This window comes from Sinohyriopsis cumingii, chromosome 14, assembly GCF_028554795.1.
Source record: "Sinohyriopsis cumingii isolate HCF-2022 chromosome 14, ASM2855479v2, whole genome shotgun sequence".
Taxonomy (NCBI): domain Eukaryota; kingdom Metazoa; phylum Mollusca; class Bivalvia; order Unionida; family Unionidae; genus Sinohyriopsis; species Sinohyriopsis cumingii.
Window position 1 is genome coordinate 18644902 of NC_142974.1, and position 26087 is coordinate 18670988.

The 26087-nt window shown below is 37.4% G+C and overlaps 1 protein-coding gene across 1 annotated transcript in view; it reads left to right on the top strand.

Annotated features, from left to right (window-relative positions):
• Nucleotides 1-26087, top strand: part of LOC149783357 (uncharacterized) — an 81572-nt gene that overhangs the window by 15470 nt on the left and 40015 nt on the right. The window contains exon 2 of the mRNA XM_089931559.1: nt 17726-17801. Coding sequence (XP_089787685.1) covers nt 17766-17801 — 36 coding nt within the window. The 5' untranslated portion in view covers nt 17726-17765. The remainder of the gene's footprint in view (nt 1-17725; nt 17802-26087) is intronic.

The following is a 26087-nucleotide window of genomic DNA, read 5'->3' on the forward strand; positions in this document are numbered from 1 at the left end:
AGTACCCTTTAGCCATTTCTGTCATTCCAAACGTTTTAGGCATTCGACTCAAAGGCATGGCAAATAGCTCATCGAATCTTTAAACTGCACTTGTCCCACTTGCATGAAAATGATTTTGGCTCCGTTCAAAGTGACTTTAGGACGTTCGGTGCCTTGTTCCATATAGTATCTCAAAAGAAACTGTCCATCGTATCCGGAGAAATTGTGAGCCATCACTGTGGCATGACGATGACAATCTCCGTAACGTTCGATGTCCTCTTGGCTCCACGTCTTGTCGATGGGGTCTAAGACCCATTGGGCAAAATCGGCTAACGTATTCGGTGCTCGAAAGATTTTTTCACACCCTCCGGGAATCTTACTGCAGTGAGGGCAATGACTGAAGATAGGTTCTTGAATGCACTTTTCGCACGCTCGATGAGCCACGCAGAAATTAGGAATGTGAATGCCGGTCTCTTGCATGCATTCGAAATCGAAAAAGATGAAATTGCCTTTCTTCTTGTGACCGTCCTCTTTCTCTGGTGGGGGTTGGTATTTTTGCACGTAGCATTCGTGTTCCAAGTCCACGATGTGGTGACAAATGTGACATTTTTTTTTCCTGAACATACGTGTGTCTTGGTACTGTTGGTACGTAAGCCTTGTCCACACGTAGGGCACAATCTCAGGAGTTGACAAGCACATTTCTGCTGTGAACCTTGCGTCTTCAGATGTTGTTGGTAACAGGCAGGGCTGACAAACGTGCGCAGACAAGCAAGACAATTTACTCTTTCTTGTCCTTCGCTCAGACAGGGTGGAGAGGCCAAACATCCTGAGCATTTCCATCCACAATGTTTCTGTTGTTCTCGATTTGTATAGCCATAGTCACATTTCTCACAATAATAAACATATCCCAGGAATCCAGTGATAGTGGTAATGGTATCGAAATGGTCATGGTGATAATAGACATGAATGTATTTTCCATCCTTAAAGTCTTTCCCTCGAAACAACAGAGGTCCGCGCATTACTTGAGAGTGCACTTTCAAGGTGTAGAATGGAGCTAGGACATCTTGCAATTTTTGCATCTCAGGAATGCCACAGGGTGTGTCTTTGGACAGTCCCGCTTGTTGTAACAGGAGTTCTGCTTCATTTCGTTGTTTGGCTCGGTCCGATTTTCGAATATTCTCCCAGGCTCTTTTCCATTCTACCGTGTCGTTCTTGTTGGCATAGGTTCTTCCCACCACGATGGCTCGGGCTAAACTCATCTGGTCTTGAGGGTTGTTAATTCGGACGAGACTTGTTTTGGTGTTGCGAAGGTCATCCACCAATAAGACCTTTTTTGCGTCCAGTCCCTTGAGGAGGAGACACGTGGGCCATTTTCAGTGTGGCTTTACCATCGGTGATGTCAAACTGATCATTAGATTGTTGTACGTGTTGAATCTTGTCCATGACTTTGGAAGGGGTTAGTTCTGCAGGTCTGCTAAACTCGTTCCAAACAAGGGATTTCAAGCTGTCGTGATCTATGGATAGTGTCAAGCGATCGTCTTCTTTGGGTTGACATTGTCGCTTGAGTGTGGTGAGCAAAGAATCCCACATCTCGGTGATAAACCCTTCTGCTTTCTCCAATGGTACGTCGGACTTGAAATCTTTAAACTTCACTGTGTAGGTGTAAGCCGTGGTTCTAAATTTTCTAGAGGAGCGCTTTTCCGTCTCTCGAATGGAATAGTACTTTTCAGGGTTGACTAAGGGTGGTGAACTTTGTTTAGAGGGTTCGGATTCTGGTTCACTCATGTCCTCTTGAAAATCACTGGCATGAATTTGTGCCAAGACTTCAGCTCTGGTACGAGGTGATAGATCACGTTTCGGCCTCTTACTTTCTTCTTCTTTCTTCTCGAATGAATAGGATCATTTCATCTTGAGTGCAAAACGTCAAATGACTCAAGTTTAAACACCATAGACTAATTTATAGTCATGGCAAACCAGCGTATATAAAAGGGTGTGTGTCTTGTCCTTTCACTATTCATTTCACTCTCAAACCGAGCACAACGATGGAAGAGACTAGCCAAATCGAACGTTTCATCAGAGCTTTGCGAGGGGTCATTAGAAAATTCTCTTCAGACCAGCCGACGGACTACTCTCCTTCCTTTCGAGATAAAAGTCAAGATACTTGCTATATCTGTCAGAAGAAAGGGCATTGGTCTTCAGAGTGTCCAGACCGTCAAAAAAGAAAAAAAAACAGGGGCTAGAAAAGACAAAAGTCAAGATACCTGTTATTATTGCCAAGAAAAAGGTCATTGGTCTCCAGATTGCCCAAAAAAGAAACAAGAGGAGTCAGAAGATAAGAGGGATTCTTCAGAAGAAGAGAGAGATTCTTCAGAGGAAGAAAGCACCCTGGTGAAGAAAGTGAGGAGGAGAAGACTGTGACGGTGAAGTAATTGAAAAAAAAGAGGGAGTAAAAGAAGAAACAGAAGAAGTGAATGTAATTTATAAAGTGTTCTGTTGTGAATTGTGAATTGGATTGTAACTATGGAGTAAAGAATACATTAATTATATAAGGTAAGTGTCTTTGAGTTTTGATTTTAAATAAGAAGCTACACTCACGCACTCATACACAGACACGTACTATAAGGGTAAAATGGGTTTTTTTTGTTGATTTTTGAGTTATTGGCAAATTGAAAGGCTATCTCTTTTCGAGAGAAGTGGGTGGCCCTGAAAAGGGCCTATTTTTTTTTTTGGTGTAGGGGTGAGTTTAAGCAATCAACTTTAACTGCCTTAAGCCTTTGCCACGGCCGAGGCCTACTTCTGATGATGATGATTGGGTTGAAATCACTAAGGGTGGTACGGTAGGCTTAGTCACAGGGTTGGAGAGTTTAGCTCGGTAAGGTCGTATTCTCTTCGGTAGTGATAAAGAAGTCTGATACATTTGTTTCAGACTTCTTAACTCCGCTAAAATGTCCAACAGTACCGTGGCCGTTTGATTTTCACCCTCTTGTTTCTTTGCTGCTACTTCTTCTTGTTGTTGTTTTTTTTCTTACCTCTTCTTCTTGCTGCTGTAGCTGTAGGAGAAAAGCTTTTGTCGTTGTATAAATTTCTCCAATTCTTCTTTCTGTCTCTGTCTAAAATTCTCCACTTGCGGTAATGAAGAATGAGACGAAGGTTCCGGAACAAATTCTTGCGAGGTAAGAAAATCCACAAAATCCCAATGTACCTCTTCTGAAAGTAAGTCCGGGTTCTCTTGGGCGGTCTCCACTGCTGGTGCACCCCAGTGAATCGTTTTCTGAGTTTCCGTCATGTTTAATCACTGTCACATAGATTGACTGCACACACGCGCTAGCGAGTCTATATAGACCACGTGACGTCACAGACTGCTCTCTTCGGATTGGATGCGGGCTGACTGAATTTTGTCACGCGTGTTTCGATTGGTCAATGAACTCAATCCGTTTCAATCCTTCCTCTACCTATAAATAAGCGCAGTTCAGCGCAATCACTCACCTGTTCTCGGAGCCTCAAGATGTGGACCGACGTTCAATCTTCCACCTTTGTGTCAACAATGATGTTCAGGACGGACTTACCCATGTATGTCCGGTCCAAGTGGACTGTTGTCGATAGGACAGATACTAGTCTATGGATGAGAAGAGTTTACATAGAAAGACAAGGATGCCTCAAGAGGGTACTTGTGTATGGACCTGCAGTTAGAAGGAGTTTAAGAAGAAGAAGATGTGACAGATGCCGTCTATGTTAATATTAACATAAAACCAAAGGCCCTTTTCAGGGCCACCCACATTTCTCGAAAAGAGAATGACTTTCCATTGCCTACCCCTTTTTTAAAAAATTTTTATTTTTATTTTTATTTTTTATTTTTTTAAATTTTAAAAAAAATCCCATGTTCAATTGCCTTTGTCCCTAGAATGGATATTTCTTTTCTCCCATTGTTCAATTGCCTTTGTCCCTAGAATGGATATTATTTTTTTTTCTCCCATTGTTCAATTGCCTTTGTCCCTAGAATCGATATTTTTTCCATTGTTCGAATGCCTTTGTCCCTAGAATGGATATTTCCTTTCTCCAATGTTAAATTCCCTTGTCCCCAGAGTGAATGTCTTTTCTTCCCATGTTAAATTTCCATTGTCCCTAGAGTGACCCAGGATGGTTAATGTTAAATTTACATAGTCCCCAGAGTGACCCAAGGGTGTTTTTAATGCTAATTCCCATTGTCCCTAGGGTGACCCCGTTCACTACTGACATTAAACACTGAATATGCTTCACATATCAAATAAAATGAAAAGGTAACACTTACTCCTATGGCTGTAGAACACAATTGGAGAACGTACAGTCTTTAACAAGATCCCAAAAGACCAATGTGTCAATTAGTAAAGAAACTTGCCTTAAATCTACAGGAGAATGAGTATTAGTAAGGGTAAAATACCCGTGCATACCGTGTTTTTGGTGTCTCTCGCCGCAAGCGATCTACAACGAGAAACATGCTAATTCAGTCTCTTAACTAGAAAGGAATCATCCACCCTAGGTTACGTTGTACACTTGTGCGACGAAAATGATCAAATCGTTCTAAGGTGAAACCAAGTTATTTCTTGCCTTATTCTGTGACAGATACCTGCCCAGAACAGTCCAAGTCGGCCGACTCAGTGTGTTATTAGCAAAGACACTTAGCTCCCATTTCCTAAAACTGACAGAGCCACTAATCGTGTCGTAAAACCAATATAAAAGATAATCATCCTAAGTTGGAGATGATTTGATTGGCTTTTCACACTCTTGAATAAAACCTATCGGAAATTACCAAAATTTATTGGTATTATACTTTGTTGCTACGGACTAGGATATATAATTATTCTCGGCATTAACAAGACCTTAAATCGTCAATAATAAAACTAAATAAATTTTGATACCTCCGGTAGAAATAGACATATTTCATTTTCCAAAATAACAATGCTCAAAATATAATTAGAAATAGACAATTCTTATGCCCCCTACCCCCTAAAAATAATAGAAATATCTTTTTAAAATTATAACAGATACGAATTTATAACTCTCACATGGCTGGTCAATGTAAATGTTATAATTATGTTGACTTTTTTTACTCATTACCTCGTTATGGTTGAATTACTAATGGCACATTTAAAATTAAAAAAAGTGATATATCAAAATTAATTTATGAAGAGGTAAAGATCTATGAAGTAGCTGCATCCAGTCAATAATGGAACAACATTTTCACAACAAATAAATGTATAAGTCTCAACACGCAAAATCTGTCCATTTTGAAACAGGATTGTATACATAATAGGTGTTGGGGAAAATAAGCTGTTTTGATGACATATTTCCAAGATTTTACCTGCTTTTCACAAACAACATATACACGCAATTATCCGAAACGTCAGTCTCGACTGCTTGATAGCTTTAATTTGAATATAGTCACAATTTCCTCTTTATATATGTTGTTGCTGTAGTTGTAGGGTTTAACGCCATTTTTCAGCCCAAGATATGCTATACATGGCGGCCAGTATACGTGGTGGGGGACGAACCCGGGAAAACCCCGGAAACAACCACCGACCCACGAGAAGCTACTTGCAAGCTTTCTCACATACCCACACTGAGACTCGAATCCATGCATACTGAGGGGAAATGGCAGTGATCCGTAATGGTGAGCGCTTTAGACCACTTGGTCACTAGAGGTCCCCTCTTTATATATATATATATATATATATATATATATATATATATATATATATATATATATATATATATATATATATATATATATATATATATATATATATATATATATATATATATATATATATATATATATATATATATATATATATATACATACATATATATATATATATATATATATATATATATATATATATATATATATATATACATACATATATATATATATATATATATATATATATATATATATATATATATATATATATATATATATATATGTTTATTTGTAAACGAAGATAATATATTGCATTACATTTCGAATCAACGCGTTTGTGATTTGCTTATTGAGGCTACATTTTAGTTTCTAACATTCTGACTGGTGGACACCATTTTGAATTGAGTACGTAAATAACCTTGGAAGACAAATAAACGCCGTGTATGGTCATACTATTGATCGTTAAATAAAATCGTAAGCAGTGGAATAAATGCAAGGACAAAGCGTGGCGCAGCACTACAATTCAAACACAAATACTACTAAGAATAGTTTAAAAAGGACAATATAGGTAGAAACTCATGCTAGATTAGAACGGTATTTGACGAGATGTGAAGGTGGTGTTAAGACTAACTGTATACGTAACACATGCATTTTGCACCTTAAATGGAGCTGAGCCATAAAAAAATCTGGCATTTAAAACGATAGCTGTTTTAAAGCTTTTTTGCAACCTGTTTTGTGCATGACGCTGTAATAATATTTTAGACTCGAAATGGAGGAAAGCCCATTAAACTTGTGCTATTAAAAACACTGGCAGCTTACGTGCTCTTCCACACATCAACAGGGTGCAAACCGTTTTTTCGTTTACCTACTAACATCAACCTATTTCAAGGCCAAGGAAACCCAATTTGTGCGCAGCATTGACACGCATCAAAATACCATCTAAACTGTATGCAACGTGTCAGTTTTAAATTGCAGATGATTTAACTCGAATCAAATACAAAGGGTGTTGACTACATATCCAACTGCATCGCGTACCGGTAGTTTCATGTGTGTTCCAGTTGCTAACATAGTATTTTGATATGTATTAAACTGTGACGTGTCAGCACAATATGTAATTGCAGATCTGAACGTGTGTATTTTGATGTTAGGCGTACATTGTAAACGTGCGAATACTATATAAATCTCTTCTTGCTTATCTGTCCATGGTAGAATATTCTGTATTTGAGGAAGAATTATATCCAAAATTGAACAGAAACCCATGTTGAGGCGTTCTCGTAGAATATTTGAAGGTGCAAAATGCATACAATCCAAACGAAGACCAAGTTTTGTCGTGTCGTCTCCGATATGAAAACAATTTAGGTGTCCGAACAAGTACGGGTGTGGCCTTCGGGAGTTTTCGTGGATTAGATGATACGTTACGTAACGGACTGAACAGCTCTGTTTCAGCATGATCGACGCTGTTGCAGACATTACGTGTGGTTGTTTCGAAAGTGGGAATCGCAACTCAGTACGGAAATAATTCAAGATGAGTACTGTTGTGGATTCCTGAAATACACAATATTGATACCTGCATTAGAAAGAACAAGTCTGCAAAGAAGTGTGCATTGTTTATAGTGAGCGTCCTTCTCTATACTCGCGTTAGGGCTGAATTTAGCTTTAAAATGCGACTGAAAAATATAATTTGCAATGCCTTTTTCACTAAACGTATTTACGAAATCTCACTAATAATTAGTGATTTAAGATTTTACGCATTTATTTTTTACAAAGTAAGAAAACCGTCTAACAGTGTTATATTTACGTGGATATTTTTGTTTCGTTTATGGTGTCAGGATAATGTGACTAGATGGGATCTGATGCTACGAGTCTGCGGCTTGATATCCCAGTGCTAGACATTACTATAAAGTGCCACAACGATCTGATTGAAAATTGTTAAAGCTATGTTAAAAGTCCAAATCATACGCGCACGCACGCACGCACACACACCGAGTTTCCAGTACACATTAAAACTTGAAGGTCGTTGAAGATTCACATTTATCCAGGGTGCAATCATTTTGAAATCACAAGCATCTGAAGTTCTTGAGTCTCGATTAGACACAGATTTCAAGCTCATTTTCTTTATCCGTTGGTAAAAAAATTCGATTTCGACACACGTACTAACACAAATTTACACAAGCATGACAGCACTGGTCGCAACCAATGATCTTGACCATTTTGTTATATTGACCTTTGACTCATATTTAGAGAAATCAAAAGAAAAACTGGATTAAAATGCAAAGAAAAAAAATGAAATTCAAAATCTGGCTTTTTCATACAACTGTCACTGCGAATATAGTATGTACCAATGTATTCGTTTCACCAATTCTAGAACAAGACTCTCATGTATGTCATTTGTGCCTGTGATCCGAATCGGACGTTGACGTAGAATCTGATATTTTAAATGGTATTTCGGATTTAGTTTTACTGTATATGTATTGGATGTACATGGCAGATAGTAACTTGTACACTGCGACAAGAACAGGGGTGGATCACATGAAAAGACACATATAGCCAAACATACAAAATTAATCCATAAAAGAAAAAAAAAAGTTAACTTTATCATCAATCTGAATAGTAAAATGGGAATCTGCTTACAAAGTAAGCAACTCATTAAAAGCAATCTTGCCAGCATTTATCGTTGCCCTCAAACCAGTGATAGAAACCTCCATTAAAGAGTTATTAACCCGTTTTGGGGGCATTGCCACGGACACGAATGCACGTGACTCAATCGCATTTGCATGAGCAGCAAGCTCAGAGGAATAAAGAAAACATCAGTTGTCTAGAAATATGTGAAGTTGTTGGAGAAGAAATGCTAATGCAAATTGATCATATCAGCGTGAAAATCAACAAGGATCAGCTTGTGACATTGTCCAGAGGACTCGGATGATATTGACAGGTTGTACATGTGTGAAAACAGTACAGAAGAAAAAACTTCGATGAAAGTTAAGTTAAAAACTAACAAAATCAAGTCCAAGGTCCTGGGTAGAAAGAAGGCGTGGAAAGGAAACCATGCGACAGTTTTCGTCACAGAGGATTTGATGAAGCCGCGCCTTAATCAAATCAAAATGTTGATTTTGGTCAAGATAGTGAATAAAATTGACCCTTCTTGCTCTGCAAAGAGAGATCACGAGGGTATAGGTATCAAGTAAAGTCACTGATGGGCATACCAAACCCATCCCAGAGCCGCACCCGGTAGCACTATCAGTGTAATAGACATACCAGAACCATCCCAAACCAGACCAAATAGGTACATCAGTGCTAAAATAAAAATCCGCTAGGCCTACGTTCGGGGACCCAATAAGTTCAGATCAGACTCCTTCTATATTCTACGCGAGGTTCCCATCGGGCTTGTCGAAAAAATATAATTTACCTGAGAAGACTTCGATCGCACTGCTGCATTGCGGACATTTATTTCAATGTGTTGACCTGACATAACACGGCGTGGCATGCTGAAAACAAGATTTTTACTTCTGAAACCCCTGACACGGAAAAGTTTCGACAAATTCGATTTTCATTATTCTTCGAAAACAGAATTTAAGACAAAAACTTCCAGTATATATAACCATTCCAAGTATCAATATAATGGTAAACAGTCATGTTTGGAGCTGATTTAAAATTATCCATTGGCAGTTTAAATAGAGGCTTATAAAAAGGCAAAGCAGTCAGGTAAAAGCTACTGTTTCATGTAATACTTAACTGGCTCACAATAGCTAGTGTGATGTATTTGAAGACTACATTGGGTGAGCCCATGGTGCTAGTTCTCGTAGGTTAAAATTTCAAAAAGTTGAACAACCCAATACATATAAATCAGACTGATGCTAGATGCCTGTAAGGGAACAACAGTTATTACACACGATTGCCTTGAATGAGAATGATTTTAATCAGATTGCTTAAATGTGACAAACATATCAGACCCATTCCAGATTCACGCCAAATAACAACATAAACGGACGCTAGATATGTGTAGCAGCATTTTCCAATTCATTTTTTATGCAGCTATTTCAAAAATAATAAATGTTCTTGTAATTTCAAGTTCTTTATATTCTTAGAACTTTCCGTTCGATCGTTTAGTTCTAGAGAGTATTCCTTTTAATTTATATATTCATTTTTTAAGAAGAGATTGAATAGTGATGAAATTGTATAAAACAGCAAACAGTGTGACTTATAAAAAAGGAACTGTTAGTAAATATTTTATAATCCTAGCAAATATCTTACCTTATTCTCTCAATGATTGCCCACAATTATTGCACAAATCGCTCCCCTTTTCATCACTTTGCTCATTGTATTAACATTACACACGATAATACACGCTACGTCTTAAATGTTTAACGCTACGTTAAAAATCCAAATCACACACACACAGACACACACAGACACATACACACAGACACACACACACACACACAACTTGGTTGAACCTTTCATCAGTAGAGCTATAATTGTACGTCGTAAGAAGTGGTTAAATCGTAATGGTGTTGTACTTATTAACCTTCTTATTATAGTGGGCAACATACATGTCGTCATAATATTTATTTGGCCCTCCTTGTGCTGTGGTTAATTACACTGGACAACAAATTTTTAGAAAAGTCATGTTACTGAAATAAAATTAGTCAATTCTTATCAATTTTTATGTGCTGAACACGAATATGACAGTCAAATTGCAAAATTGGCTCTAGTTTTTTTGTAATCTGCAAGAAATTAATGTTTACATAACGAAATGCATTCCAATAGTAAAAGGTCAACTGTAATAGCCTACCTATAAAAAATCAAGTCATTGACTACATCTTAGATTTCTTCGCCTGTCTCTTGTACAGCTGTTCGGGAGCATCTCTGAGGAGTGTCCAGCAGTAGTCAGCCAGCATTGTAGTGGACCATTTTCCCTGGTATCTTTGTTCCATTGTTGCGATATCTTGATGAAAACGTTCGCCGTGTTCATCACTAACAATACCACAGTTGCTAGGAAAGAAATCCAAATGGGAATGAAGGAAGTGAATCTTTAGAGACATATTGCAGCCAAGTTTCTTATACTTCATCAACATGTCTTCTACTAGTTCCTTATAGTTTTCTGCCCTAACATTTCCGAGGAAGTTTGTAGAAACTAGGCGAAAAGCATTCCATGCTTGTTTCGCGTCACCTTCCAGCAAGTTGTTGAACCGGTCATCTTTGAAAAGCTCTCGAATCTGAGGACCCACAAAAACTCCCTCTTTAATCTTTGCTTCGCTGAGTCGAGGGAATTTTTCATGCACGTATCGGAATGCTGGCAAAGTCCGGTCAATGGCTTTCACGAAGTTCTTCATCAAACCTAGTTTGATGTGAAGGGGTGGTAGCAAGATTTTCTGAGCCTCAACCAGAGCTGGGTGTTGGATATTCTTCTCTCCAATGGCTACATTCTGCCTGTGAGTCCATTCCTTCCTCATGTAGTGCATTTCCCTTGCTCGGCTATCCCACTCGCATAAGAAACACATGTATTTTGTATATCCTTGCTGCAGTCCCATTAAAAGGGCAACTACCTTCAAATCACCACAGAGGTGCCAGCTGTACTTGTTATACTCAATGGAATTCAGTAGCTGCCTTAAGTTATCGTATGTCTCTTTCATGTGGACAGCATACGCTACTGGAATAGATGGAAGAATGTTTCCATTGTGCAAAAGCACAGCCTTGAGACTCAGTTTCGAAGAGTCCACAAATAGTCTCCATTCTTGTGGGTCATGAGTGATTTTTAAAGCATTCATGAGGCCCTCAATATCGGAACAGAATATCAGATTACTTTCCTTTCTGAAGAAAGGCTCCAATTGCTGGTGGCGCTTTCGATATGCAGTAATTGTGACATCTTCTTCTAGAAGATTCCATTGTTGGAGTCTTGATCCTAGCAATTCTGCCTTGTTCTTTGATAAGTCCAAATCACGAATCAGGTCATTTAGTTCTTCCTGTGTTATTCTGTGTGGGGTTGATGATGCACCACAGTGAAAATCTGGATCACTGCATGCTGATGGACCAGGAGAAGAACAGGTCGACTCACCTTTGTCTTCGTCAGATGAATCAAGAGAATATTCTGCTGGAGGTTCTGGAATAGGAAGTCCCTCACCATGTGGAACTGGTCTCAATGCAGACGGAATGTTTGGGTAGACTATTCTCGACTTCTTTCGCTTCGTTATTCCGCCGGAAAGAGGAGGAACCAAGCAGAAGTAACAGTCATTTAGGTGGTTGCTTGGCTCTCTCCACACCATTGGGACTGCAAACGGCATTGATGACCTTTTGCAATTCAACCACTGTGAAAGCTGTGTTGTACATGTAGCACAGCATATATGCGGAGCCCAAGGCTTGTCTTGGTCACCAACCTTGCATCCGAAGTAAAGATGATATGCCTTCTTCACTTGAGAATTGATACTTTTCTTCTGGTTGGCAAATGTCACTTCCCCACAAATATAGCAAAAATTGTCCGCGGTATTAACACACTTTCGAGGCATTACTGTTCTTTATTGTACGTAAATGGATAAAATAATAAGTTTTATGTAACAGTAGCTTGAACTGTCTCGCACAACGTCTAAAATATTTTAAATGCTGAACCTATCTGATTGGGCTTTATATAGTACACTGCTTACGTCAGCTTCAGCAGCCGCCTGGCATTAGTATAATAGGCCTACACATGTATAGTACACTGCTGACGTCAACTTACTTCAGCAGCCGCATGGCATTAGTATTGCATTGCATCAGAAAATGATGCAATCAACTGTGGATGATGTGAGCATGATGGTATTATGCAATGTTACATCATTATTCCGGATGTTGCTGCAGTCCTACTGGAGAAATTTACACAGTGAAACATAGAAAATGAGGTATATGAATATCTTCAAAACGAGAGCCAATACAAATTTTTCACGGTTATATTCGTGTTCGGCACACCAAAATACTACAGATTAGGGCCTTTTCATGTCAGTAATGATTTCACTGTTGACCAGTGTTATCAGAGTTATTGGTACGTGGCAGTATTATTAATAGATATTATCAAATTAATAAGAGGTGTAAAACATCAAGTCTAGCTCGGAACCACTGTCAGATCTCTTTATTATCTCTCCAACCATTAATGTCTTTCATCCGGGATTTAACTCTGTTGATACAAATTTAAGTGATCACACGGTCTCTTATTTCAATACACGGCTGCATTATGAATACTGTACTCCACAAAATAGTAACACGGCTGTATAAAAATTGTAAAATATCATAACAAGTATAAACTGCACAACTAAGTTAGGGACCTGTGGTGATGTCAATGATGCCGTTGCAACTTTTACTTCGTCGTATATTCCGTTTTGCCAAGGGTTGCATATGTCGCGCAGTAACCGTTTAGTTTATGGACAAATACTGACATCAGAGCATAACATGCAGTAACCGTTTGGTTTATGGATAAATACTGGTATTAGAACATAACATGCAGTAACCGTTTTGGTTTATGAATAAATAGTGGCATGAGAGCATAACACGCAAAACGAAGAGAAAGAGTGACATCAGGAAAATGTAACTATTAATAGTAATAATCGGAGTCACTGATACAAATACAGAAAAGTATAAAACAAAAAGTTAATAACCATAAAAAAGGGCGAAGTAAGTATTTATCTCTACTTAGAATATTTCGATTCTATAGATGTAGATTCTAATGGCTATTATAGACTTGTGCATCAGTTTGTCAAAGAAGAGTCTTCGACCCAATTGGGAGAATGACATGAACCGCTCGCCATTATCAATCACTGCTATCTCATCTCTGTCCGCGTGGGTTTGAGTCTTGGGCACGACCAATGTGGGTATGCGAACAAGTTTGCCATTAGTTTCATGTGGGTCGGCGATTCTTACCGGGGCTTTCCCGTATCCTTTCTTCACCAGTTAATCAGGGCGCCCTGTATATCATGTGCTTAAACTTTGCGTTAATCCCAAAAATACAAGAACAACATCAACCCAGTTTCACCAGCTAGGAACAATAATGCGAATATCTAAACAAACAGATGTCTTAATTCCTTTGCTATAGCTCAGGTTGATGAAATAATTGCCACATTTCCGAATATACATTGAAAACTACAAATACCAGACTTATATATTAATAACAGAATGAGAATATTTTTTAAATATAATCAACACCTTACCCCCACCCACGAAGCATGAGGCGTATATCAAAAAGGTTACTATATGCTAAAGGTAAATATGTATATCATCCATAATTAAATCACTCTATATTTCATTCAAAATGCCCATTGTTAAAAAGTATTTTCATCCTTATAGAAAACCACGAAAGTGATGCACATAAATGAAATGGTCCGTGTCAGCGCATAAAATCGGACGCGTTAATGATCTTCTAAGATACCGACCTAATTCACTATTGAGTTGTGTTGGAAAAATTACTGAAATGTATCTTTTAAATCATGGCTACAACGATGAACTTTCTTTCAAATATCAACCCTGTTTGTGTCCTAACAATTTTACAATATTTCAGCTCATATATACGTACATGTGTTGGAGTCTCCGAGTGGCCGAGTGGTCTAAAGCGCTCACCGTTCCGGATCACTACCATCTCACCTCTGTCTGCGTGGGTTCGAGCCCAAGGCTCGGCTAGCGTGGGTACGTGGGAAAGCCTGCCAGTAGCTTCTCGTGGGTCGGTGGTTCTTTCCTGGGTTTTCCAGGGTTCTTCCTCCACTGGTTATACTGGCCGCCATGTATAGTCTATCTTGTGCTGAAAAATGGCGTTAAACCCTAGAACAACAACAAAACCAATATATACGTACATGTCCTTTAGCGTGTAAAAAGGGTGACATATTTGTGGTCTTTTTAAAGCATTTAATTATTTTGGATTTAACAGTTTCGTACTTTAATTAAATATGTAGTGGGCAAAGATTTGCTGAAGGATTAATCAGAATAATGTTCGGTTGACTTCAGTCTAGCTAAAATTCAGGTAATATTATTTTCGCTTTAGTTAGGGTAGTTTCTTCCTCCGCCAAAAGTCAAGAAAGAAACTGACTCTAATTGACTACCATAAACAGATTGGCGTAATTGTTAGTAGTCTAAGCAACTGGACAAATGTACTGAACATATTCAAGGCGACCTCACAAATGATAACTGCCTGTAAAATACTTGAGTATAAATGTAGCTGTTACACTTTAGAAAAGATATATTTTACATATATCCACCCTTTACTAAAATATGCTGATGTTAAGTGTAATGATTGAACATTAAAATTAGAAGCACTACATTTAGAGGCAGGGAGAATTGAAGTTGATTTTTATCAGGGTATCGTGTTGCAAAATTTATAGCGAAACTGGTTGACCTACCTTGGCATATAGGCAAACATTTTGTAAACTGAGGTAATATCATTAAATTGAATACGGCGTCTCTCCTCCTTATCCTGCTGACCATCTTCCACAACTGGTAGGTGACTCAGATAGGTTTCATTTTACAAATATAAATAATTTTATTCAAATTAATGTTAGACATGAAATAAATACATATTTAATCTCACATCATTGTATTCGCGTATGGAAGTCATTCCAAGATGCAACAAAAGATGAGGATAACTTTCTATTTTCAATAAGTACCTGTCCGTTTCTAAGTTGAAACAGGAACTTATCTGTTCTGCATATTAAAATTAGAAATGACTGTAGTGATTTCCATGATGATTTACGTTCTAATGATTTGAGAGATAATCCATCAAGTGCTTATGGTGATGATAGATAAAATTAATACCATTTCATGTCTTTTTGTACATATTATATTGAACAGTGTAGTAAATGTCTTCAAACTCTAAAACATCTCCATATCGACTATTAATAAGCTGTTAGATCAATCATCTGATTTTAGAGCGAGCGTTAATATTCGTCTTTTTGACTTGACTTTATATTTTCTACAAAGAATATAGCATGATTGGACTTCTCTTAACTTACTATTAAAAAGCTATTAGTTGTGTTGCATGATCTGTCACTAAGTAATAGACTTCTACATTTTTCATGATCTGTCACTAAGTAATAGACTTTTACATTTTGCATGATCTGTCACTAAGTAATAGACTTTTACATGTTGCATGATATGTCACTAAGTAATAGACATTTACATTTTGCATGATCTGTCACTAAGTAATAGACTTTTACATTTTGCATGATCTGTCACTAAGTAATAGACGTTTACATTTTGCATGATCTGTCATTAAGTAATAGACTTTTACATTTTGGAGGAGACTTCATAAATTGAATTGAACTGTAAAAATATCAATTACTGATTTATATAGAATGGACAATGAAAGGCTTAAAAGGTGATGCCCTCTACCTATACATTTTCCATCTGTGATCAATAAAAGATCAAATATTAAGGGAATGCAAAAACACCGAAGAATGAAGATGACACTGCAATCACCCTTGATGTGTCTGAAAGTCCCTGAAATCAGAGCTGGATCTCATTTATCTATACTGATCTATGTCAGGCATTGTTATTGCTATTGAAAACGAAATAACAAAAGTAGCCTGTATTGGAAGTAGAACAGGTAGTAATATTAAATACGGCTCAGAATACCGTTTAGATTGCTACCCATCTTAATTCACTTACTTTTTTTTACTTTTAAATAACATTTTTCACAGAGCAAAAACAAAATGGTAAAATTAAACTATGACAAACAGATCAAGGAAACACAAGTTTTAATTCTGCTATGGTAAAAAAGGATACTAACCTTTTTAAGTATAAATAGTCAGTACATGTTTTGACATTATCAGAACTTAGTAATATCGATTCTATCATAACATATTCAGGCACGTACCAATCTGTTTTACTTGTATCAATGGATATATGACTGGTCATTTGTAAAACTCAGAAGCCACAACAGCTGTAAATGCGATCTAGAATTTAAGCAATGTAAAATTCAACTTTCATTCCCCCGTCATAAGGCGGAGCGTAAAATATTGTGAATTGATGAGTTCTCCACAAATTATCGTTGCCAAAATTTGTAAAGCAGTCTGCCAATGGGGCAAGGAAAACTATTCCTTTTGTGAGTTAGAAAGGCAAAAGATCACGATTCCAGGAAATTAACGAAGGACAAGTGATTGCACGCCAAAATGTGACTTTTATACCAGATACCATAATACACTTGAACCAAATTTATTAAATCGCTACAATTTATGATAAGAATGACACATCTGGGGTTTGGATTGAATCAATCAAGAGCCAAGGTCAGAGAATCTCTACGAAGAAAACTGATTTATGCACAGCATCATGAGTGTATTAATACCTGCTTTGACATATGTTTTTGGATGATTGGCATTTTGGCATTAATAGGTCACAGGTTAAGATCACTGCAACAAAAGGAAAAGAAAACGGATTTCTACAAAACTAACATATATCTGTAATATATGCCTTGATTAAAATTTGTAGACAACTTGATTTTGAGACAAGGAAGGCACTTTTTGACTTTGGGGTTTAAAGGTAGACAAAGGTCAAGGTCAGAGGGACCACAAAAGAAAGTTTGTTTACAGAAAGAAATGTAAAACTAAGTCCTATTTAACAAATCTTTGTGAGCCTTTGTTGAGGGCTTTAACATGAAACAAGATAGGTATCTGGCGGTAAATAGGTCATAGCTCAAGGACACATGCACTGGAAAAATTAAAAACAAAAAAAAAGACCCTAATAGTATTGTCATTTATAGTGACTAAATCTTGTGCATGGATTGCATTTTAGACAAGGAAGACACTGAATTCTAATTGAAAAGGTCAAGGTTGTGATGATTTTCACAAGAGCCGCTTCGGTCCTATATATCTAGTCAAAAATTAATTAGTTGTTTGCATATTTTCCATCTTGTTTTGCAGATTATGTCAGCAAGAGAAAGAATAATTTAGAAGTAAAGCGGTCAAAGCGAAAAAGCGAGGATCATTCTTTGTTTGGACATAACGCTTCCAAAATAGTAATATACGATTAACGTTCATAAATTAACCCAAGATGATAATATTCTACATTAAATTAGGTATCTCCGTTACAAACGTTGATGAAATTTTCTTTTTTTTTCTTCAGAATATATGAGGCTGGGGTCAGTACGATTAATAGAATCTATATGGAGCTGACAACAGAGAAAAACATCGTTGTGCAGGTGCGTTATCTATTACAAGCCTAAAACGAACTAATGACAAAGTTTGTAAAACGCATCCGCGTATTATTAAAGCAAATGATGATAGGGTGAACAAAACAGCTGAAGTAGGTTGCATATTTTTAATTTTAAATACGATACTGAATTTTACTTTGGTAAGTATATATATATATATATATATATATATATATATATATATATATATATATATATATATATATATATATATATATAAATCTGCAGAAGGGTACTAATTATGTAATAAGACAACACTACAAGATTTTAAGTATAACAGCTTTCTATTTAATACTTACCAAAGTATTATATATTATCTCCCCTAGCAGTAGTGGTTGAACATTCTTGAAACCTTGTGAAATTGTGCCCCAACGATGTAAATTGATCTGCCCATACCATTTAAGAACTTATTTCATATGTGATGACTTGAAACCTACCAAAATAACACCCAGTTACCGTGTGTAGTATGTTTCTCTATGCATGAAAGAGCAATTCAGCGGATATTGACCTACAAACACATGAAACTAGCATTTGCATCTGAAAAAGACGAATAATATGACGATACCGACTTGTAATTTCAGTTATTGATCAGCGACAAAGCTTTTTGCATCTTGTGACTTTTCGTTACATCATATATGAATGCGCAAGCGATCGTAACATTAGCGTAAGACCCTTTCACCAACGAAATGAAGTTCCCACAAAGTGCCTTAATACACAACTGCTACAGTATGATGTGAGGGGAAAGTAATTGGCTATAGAAGGATTTGACCTAACTCAGTAATCAAAGTTGTCATAATGATTCGGCCACCCGATGACGGTTCCAGATCTTGAAACATAGGATTTACGCACATGAGTGTAACCCGCGTTAGCCCAACAAGTGAAGTTCTCATGAGACGCCCCGTCAAATCAATACAAAACTACTACAGCTACCTCACCACGGTAGTTGTTAGAGATGTAATGTTCCGCGCACATTTTCCTTTGAGAGAAAATATAATATTGCACCAATAACACAACTGCAACATTTGATTATTGATAAAGACTCTACTTTATCTACTTTATTTATTCTACTGTTTCCTTTGACATAAAAGTATATTATATTCTAGACTTACTGTTATAACGGAATAATAATGGCGGAAACTTCAACGATTTATGCGTATAGTACTCTGAAAGGATTTATTAGCTGATCTAATGCGGGAATCATACTGCCCGAGCAATGTCGTGATTGTAACCACACAGAAAAGATTAAATCAATATATCGCCTAAATTTGTCATGCAGATTTGTCAAAGAGACGCAACATATCTTGTACAGGTTTTCATCTTGATAAATGTATCTTGTTATGGGTCGAATTGGAACGGGAAAGGCGTGAACTTTGCGAAGCTCATGAAAATAAGCACGAAAAGATATTTTGATGTCATGTAAGAAGACTTCAAGTTACTAACGGTGAATGAGCCAACCAAAAGAGACATTTATATGAACAGTGAAAATAGTAATGGCGTTGAAATAACTAGTGATTATATTACCCAAACAATAATTATAGAGATGTTTATGGTATTATAATAAAGCAATGGCGTTCACGTCCGACTTTCATGAGGCATATTATGAATTGATGTACAACGCTGCAGAAGCGGAGCAGCGCAAGCAATGACAGACATTTTTCTAATTTATTGCCAAGTCTGTTGGAACAAAAAATATTGCCGCAATGTTCGGATATAAACAGATGAAGACTAGCCGGATTCGAGTTGGCATCTTCGGGATGAGTTGTTTGAGCTCACTTGGGCCGACAACATGTCTGAAGATATTTGACTCAGGCTTGTCGTCCAACTTCATGCTCCCCGAAGGAACAAGCCTGTAGGCGAATTGCTTTTTTAAAATATTAATTCGGATCACTGTACAAATGATCGGTCGCCTGGTGGACTCGGTGAAAAACTAATGTAAAAGTTGAATTCTATCCTCCTGATTCAGATGCACCTCATGCATACGACGGAAACTGGAAAAATCAACATATTGATAGTATTTCCGCATATATAAGGGATTCAATGACAATGGTGCGCAATCTGTGCAAATTTGTATGCCTAGGAAAGCGTTAACTGTGCGGTAGAACATGTCCTTGTGACTGTTATAAGTCACATTTGCTCACTTTACTTGTTGACCTTGATATTCGACCATGCCATAAATGTGACATCAGAGTAATCAGCTTTGTCGAAAATGCGGATCTGTTCCCGAGCATTATCGCTTGCGCCTGCAAAGATTCACATGCATTATTGCATTAGAAAAACCTGAGGACAACAAATGCCGTTGAAAATGATACAGAAATTAATAAAATAATAACCAGGATTGGAACGATTGCGGTTTCTCCTACTGGTATTTTAATATTATAAAAAAATATTTTGACGAGAACAGTTATTAGACAATGATTTTATCTTATACACCAGTATGCGGACTCGGAATCAAAGTAGGATATCCACACAAAGCATGGAATAAAGATTCCGCTTGGAATGAAAAAAAGCGAACATACTTGTAATGTTAGGACCATTTCCAGAGGCACCATGATCGAGTGTGAAAAATCTTAGTGAAACAGCAGCATAACTGTATATTAAGATTCGTTTGCGTATCAAGCGAGCCGAAATGCGGATGCGATTGTTTATGAATGGAACCGCAGATGTATTATTAGCCACTATCGCTGATAAAGCTGCGGAGTATATACATAACATGTTTAAAGTCTCCAAACTCAAATTACAACAACTCCCTGGTAACTTCTAACACGATCATGCTGTCATCAAATCCGCGTACATAGCAAACAGAGACACGTCTATCGATCAAACGACGTCGCAAGAGGAGGACACCTCTTGGGTTAATATAAAAAAATTCTCCATGTACAGTTGATTTTGGTGCTTAACTCATATTCATGTGACATGATGCGTTACAAACCGCAACCCTGTGAATTCAAAGTGATGTCGTGTGATCTTAAACCTCAAAAGCACTGAGATTAATAATGATGAAAATAATAAAGTTCTTGCAAAGATTCACGAGAATAAATCAATACTAGATAAAGATGGACTCTTTGACAGTTGTCTGAAAGATCAACTGATTTTTCCCTGTTAAAGCCTTACCGCGGGTCAAATCATATTTAAACTCCCAAGTATGTTCACTGGGGTACGGAGAGCACAGTAAAAAATTATGATAACCGATGTTTTGAATGTGTTACGACTCTACAGTCCGAAACCAAAAAAATAAAAAAACACAAAACCAACAAGTTTAATAAAATTCGACAATTAGTGTTTTCCCCTAAGATACAAAGTGAAAATTTTAAAATGAATTACAGTATTCTGAATATCATCCCAAATAATCATAAAGTTCTCTCAAAAGTCAAAAAGTATAGAATGTTCCGAATTAATTCCAATCTTGAATGTGGTGATGCACAAATAGCCTTGAATGTGCAGATTTACCACTGGTTTTGCTGTATCACAATGATATAATTCAGATATACATGAATGAATATATATGAATGAATTCACAATACTTCTATATATGTTTGAAGTAATGTTTTAGTCTGAAAGGTTCGTGAGCGCATTGTAATTTCAATGAATAATTTGAATAAATAATTTCTCTAAAATTGTAACTGAACACAACTAAAAGACCGATATTAAGAATGTTGCATTATGACTGCTAAGTTATTCTATAAAATCATGACTTAGATTGTTCTATATTCTTTTAAGTGATTTTATTGACTGGGTGTGCATTTAGATAGTATATATGTGATTACAATCATCAGATAGATTATTCTTCAGTTGTGCCAGCTTTGTAAGAGAGAGAAGAAATAGTGATGTATTTATAATAACATTTGTTGCAATAGCAGAGTGGGGAAAATTGAATCTAAGTAGACAATAACTTATCGGATTATGTGAATTTATTCAATGACTTGAATTCGATGAATTGAATATTTCAATAATTATATTCGATTATATGAATTTATTAAATGACTTGAATTCAGTGACTTGAATATTTCAATGATTCTATTCGATTATGTTAAACACTCAACGACTTTAATGATATTCAACTTTAACGAGATTGCATTGAAGCAAAAACATTTGGAATTAGAACTGTGATTATTCATCGGTGCTAGCACGTTGGCTTATATTCACATTAAAAATGTTCATTTAGAATACCTTTGGAGAGTCTCAGGATTAGTGTGAAATTGATAGTACAATTTAAGTTATTTTTAATTATTTCACTTTGTTTGATTTCAAATTCTAGGGAAATAAATTTATATTTGGAAACTTTAATGCTTGATCGGTTTTACCTTGTTCTGTTACTTATGCTAAAACCACTAGACGTAACAGACCTAAATTATGACAGCTAAATTCACTAGACCTAGGTCATTTACAATAAAATTTTTCATCAGATCCGTAGACATTGCCAGGCCAATTGTCTCAAATGTTCGCAAATGACCTGACAAACATCTGGTAGACCTTTTTTCTCCAAGGGTAAAACAATGTCCTGAACTCAAATCCCCCCAAAAACACATTGGTCATTACCTTAAGATATAATTTATAATCATGTAGAACAAAATTAGTATGTAATATGTTCTTTACAAATGCCCATTACAGTGCACAATCCAAGAAAAAAGTTAAACATAGCATATAGATATACATATCAAATGGGCGATTTCGTCCGCGCTTCATCCTGCGAAAGATGATGCAGATCAGCTGGAAAAATACTGACAATACCTGGGTAAACTCAAGTTTGGAAACACATAATTTCCTCTAAATGTTTCTAAAACATTACCGAAATGGTTTCTAGAACTCAATCCAAATACCGCCGTTAATGTGTTTGCTCGGACCAGCCATCCTCATCCGAATGAACTGTCCATAACTCAAAGCAAATATTCATGTGGGCGGACTGAGATATATTTGTTATTGTTGAACAACACTGCTGAATGGTTCTGTATCGTTACGTTTAGACAAATGTTTATTCCTGAATGTTGTACCAGAATAGTTAGTACGAGGGCGGGATTTTTCCATGCAGACGTTGCATGCATGTATGTTATAACAAACAGCTGCTTGACATCCAGGGCTGTGGTGGAATCGATGAAAAGCCACAGCGTATAATCATACCAGAACCCGGCTAGAACATTTTGAAATTTACATCGGAGCAACGAAACTTAGATTCCATTATGTCACCGACCACGACCTGAATGACTGAACGTTACACTGAGTTCCAACAACGAGTCAGATACAAAACACATTGCTGAATAAGTTCCATACGGATTCGCTACGCTATCTTCACGTGGGATGGAGCGACTTAGCGACCAATGTTGTAAAGAAGCCGGACTCAGTTTGGGGAATTTGTTAATTCGCTCGAGGTTACCACGAAATAGATCCTACATAAGCTTTCCTCACTGGCGGTTTTGATTATAACCCGCGATGACACACGCGAGTTCTCTGCGGACACTCATTTTTTTGATAAGTAATGGTCCAGTTTGACTGACGACACAAGTATGCGACCACTGCTACACCATTAATGCATATAAATGAGATGCACACAGAGTATCCAATCTACAACTGCGAATTTATTCCGGAAAAACTAAAGTCCATGTGGTGCTATATAACCTGCGTATATATGATGGCCACCTGATTATGCAATGGGTACCAACTGCATCGAATGCACCAATAAGTGTCATTCCCAATAACACAAAAATACATGCTGACTCGCTGCAGTTTATCTATTTTAGCATTGATAAGAGATTAACCTTGAAGTAGAAAGTGATGATCGTTTTACAGTCACTCTTCGATACCGGAGTGCTTTAGTGTCGAGCCGGAAACTTTCGCCTTGCTCACTCTTAGAGGAATCTACCCATGCGAGTACACAAGTGACTGTTGAAAGTTTCCAGAAACTCACTGATCACCATTTGAGGCCTTTATTTGATTATTTTCTCGAGAAGGTATTTGGGCAACGACAAAAAATGCACGCGAATGACTTCTTGTCCGCCTTTCTTTTATCAACATCTTTGTAGCTATAACGAACCGCATCTGCGCACGAATGTGACGCTGAATGCGGGTGCTTTTGAGACAATTCGTGATTCAGTTATGCGTGTATACAAGCTCTGTCCTGCACACTACTTTTCATCACCGGAAATGGTCTGGGATACACATCGTCAAAGACAAATGTAAAACTAGAGCTTTTGACAGATGTAGATCAGCACTTTATTTAGAGAAGGAACGAGTGGTGTGACTTCAATGATGAGCCACCATTGCGATCATGCCTACAATCGAAGATTGGATGGGTAAGACCCGGCCATTTTGAAAAGTTGTAAACTTGTATTTGGTCTCAAATAGTCTGTATGACTTGGCCACTATGCAGCCCATACCGGTAGAAAATTTGACATGGATTGATCCTACAACAGATGAGCGTGTCTGTCCTGGAAAACCAATGCGGTGCGAGATCGCAAATGCATCGATGGACCATATCGGGTCTATGCTATGACTTTATCCGCTTTCTAACTTTCTAACGGTGCATACGGGTACTATACCAAATTGTTTTCCGGCGGGACTAATACGTGTAGTTGTAAAATCTCTTAATTAGCAATGGAGAAATTCTTCTGTCGAATTGCCGCAGCAGGTTTCAACCCTATCATTCTTGTGATTAATTTTTTAGCACTGCTTGGACCGAGCGATTTAGCTTTGGCTTTGGTTCGGTCAGCTGTCATAGTCGAGTAGTTTCCCACTCTTGCACTAATTGTATCTGGGGATATGCTTTTCACCAGGCTATTTATTCCATGGTGTCCAGTGCAGCTTCGCTAATGCGATAGCCATATCATCTCGGGGACAGTTTTAATAAAAGTAAACTTCTTTGCTCCACAAGGCCGTATTTGAATTCTCGTTGGATTTGCTGTACGAAGTTTCATGTGGAATCGAATACCATATGACGGCATGATTCAGTTATGCAACAATTGATATTCAAGGTGGCCTCATCAGAGGGTATGAGCTCTGATTTTACCTTCACTGACTTCTTTGTGTAGGAAAAAGAGCAGACCACCCAGGTACAGAGACAAGCTTCCAAGCTCATTTCATGCTTTGATTATTGGCCCGGCTGGATCTGGGAAAATCCAGCTTGTCTTGAATATGATGGATAACTTGGATTATGTTGCGTATGTCTGCACAATCCTCGGTACATTTCCCAAATCGCAATATCAAAGAGACATTGGCAACCTCAGCAGAAACAGCAACAAAGATGTGCAATTACACCCAACCATCACACACGGGAACAACAAGAAGGCTGGCTAGATTCATAAAAGAACAAACACAAACGAACAGGCCTCTACTAGAACAAAAAAACTTGCATCTATATGCGAATCTAAGTGGGAAAAATAATTTGTCAGATTTCTAAAACAGCATGAAGAAACGAACCGGAAGCTAACGGAATAATCAAAGAAAGAAGAAGGCTTTTTGGGGTGTGTTACCCTCTCGACTTTGTGGATCGTCTGAGGACGTTCATGGGTACAGTTATAGCATGCTTCACCGCACCAGAAGTAATTAATGAGTTTGCAGTGATTTATCAGCGATTGTTCACCTGTAACATAATTGACTCATGGATATTTTTTCGTTGATACACGGATTCATTATAAGCATGAATGATATAATCGACGATCGAAGTTCGCACATAGATGATGAGCTCTAAAGATTCCTTTTCTTCGCCAAATACATGCTGAGATTCAACATGTCGTTGAAAATACAAATTCTAGCTTTACTTCGATGATCACTATCTCGTCAAAGAAACCAGAATTTCATGTGACCTTCTTACACCAATCTCCTCATGGGAATCCTACACACACAGGGTCGCTCTAGCGTCGTTGTCGTGTATTCGAGTTGGCCTGATATCCTATTACCGACGTTATGGGGTCTTTCCGCTAATAATTCGTTTCTGGTTTCTGATGATAATGGTGCAAGCTGAGACAAATGTTGAACATTCCACGGGCGCGTACGACATGGAATCTCAATAACGAGATCTGAAAGAAAGATTTTATCAAAGGCTGAAAAAGACTGTAAATTTTATACGCCATATGCCCAAACGTACCCACACATAGATCTGTCGTGTCGATAAAATATGCACACTACGCACTGAACATTGCACAGTCTTCAATGAGACGAATTCTCGACTGAAACGAAGATATGAATGAGATCAACCGAAACCAACAAATTCTGCATGATGGCCCTGGAGGGTCTGGATACTAGATTACGCCAGAAATTGATAGGATTACCTCAGTGATAAATATT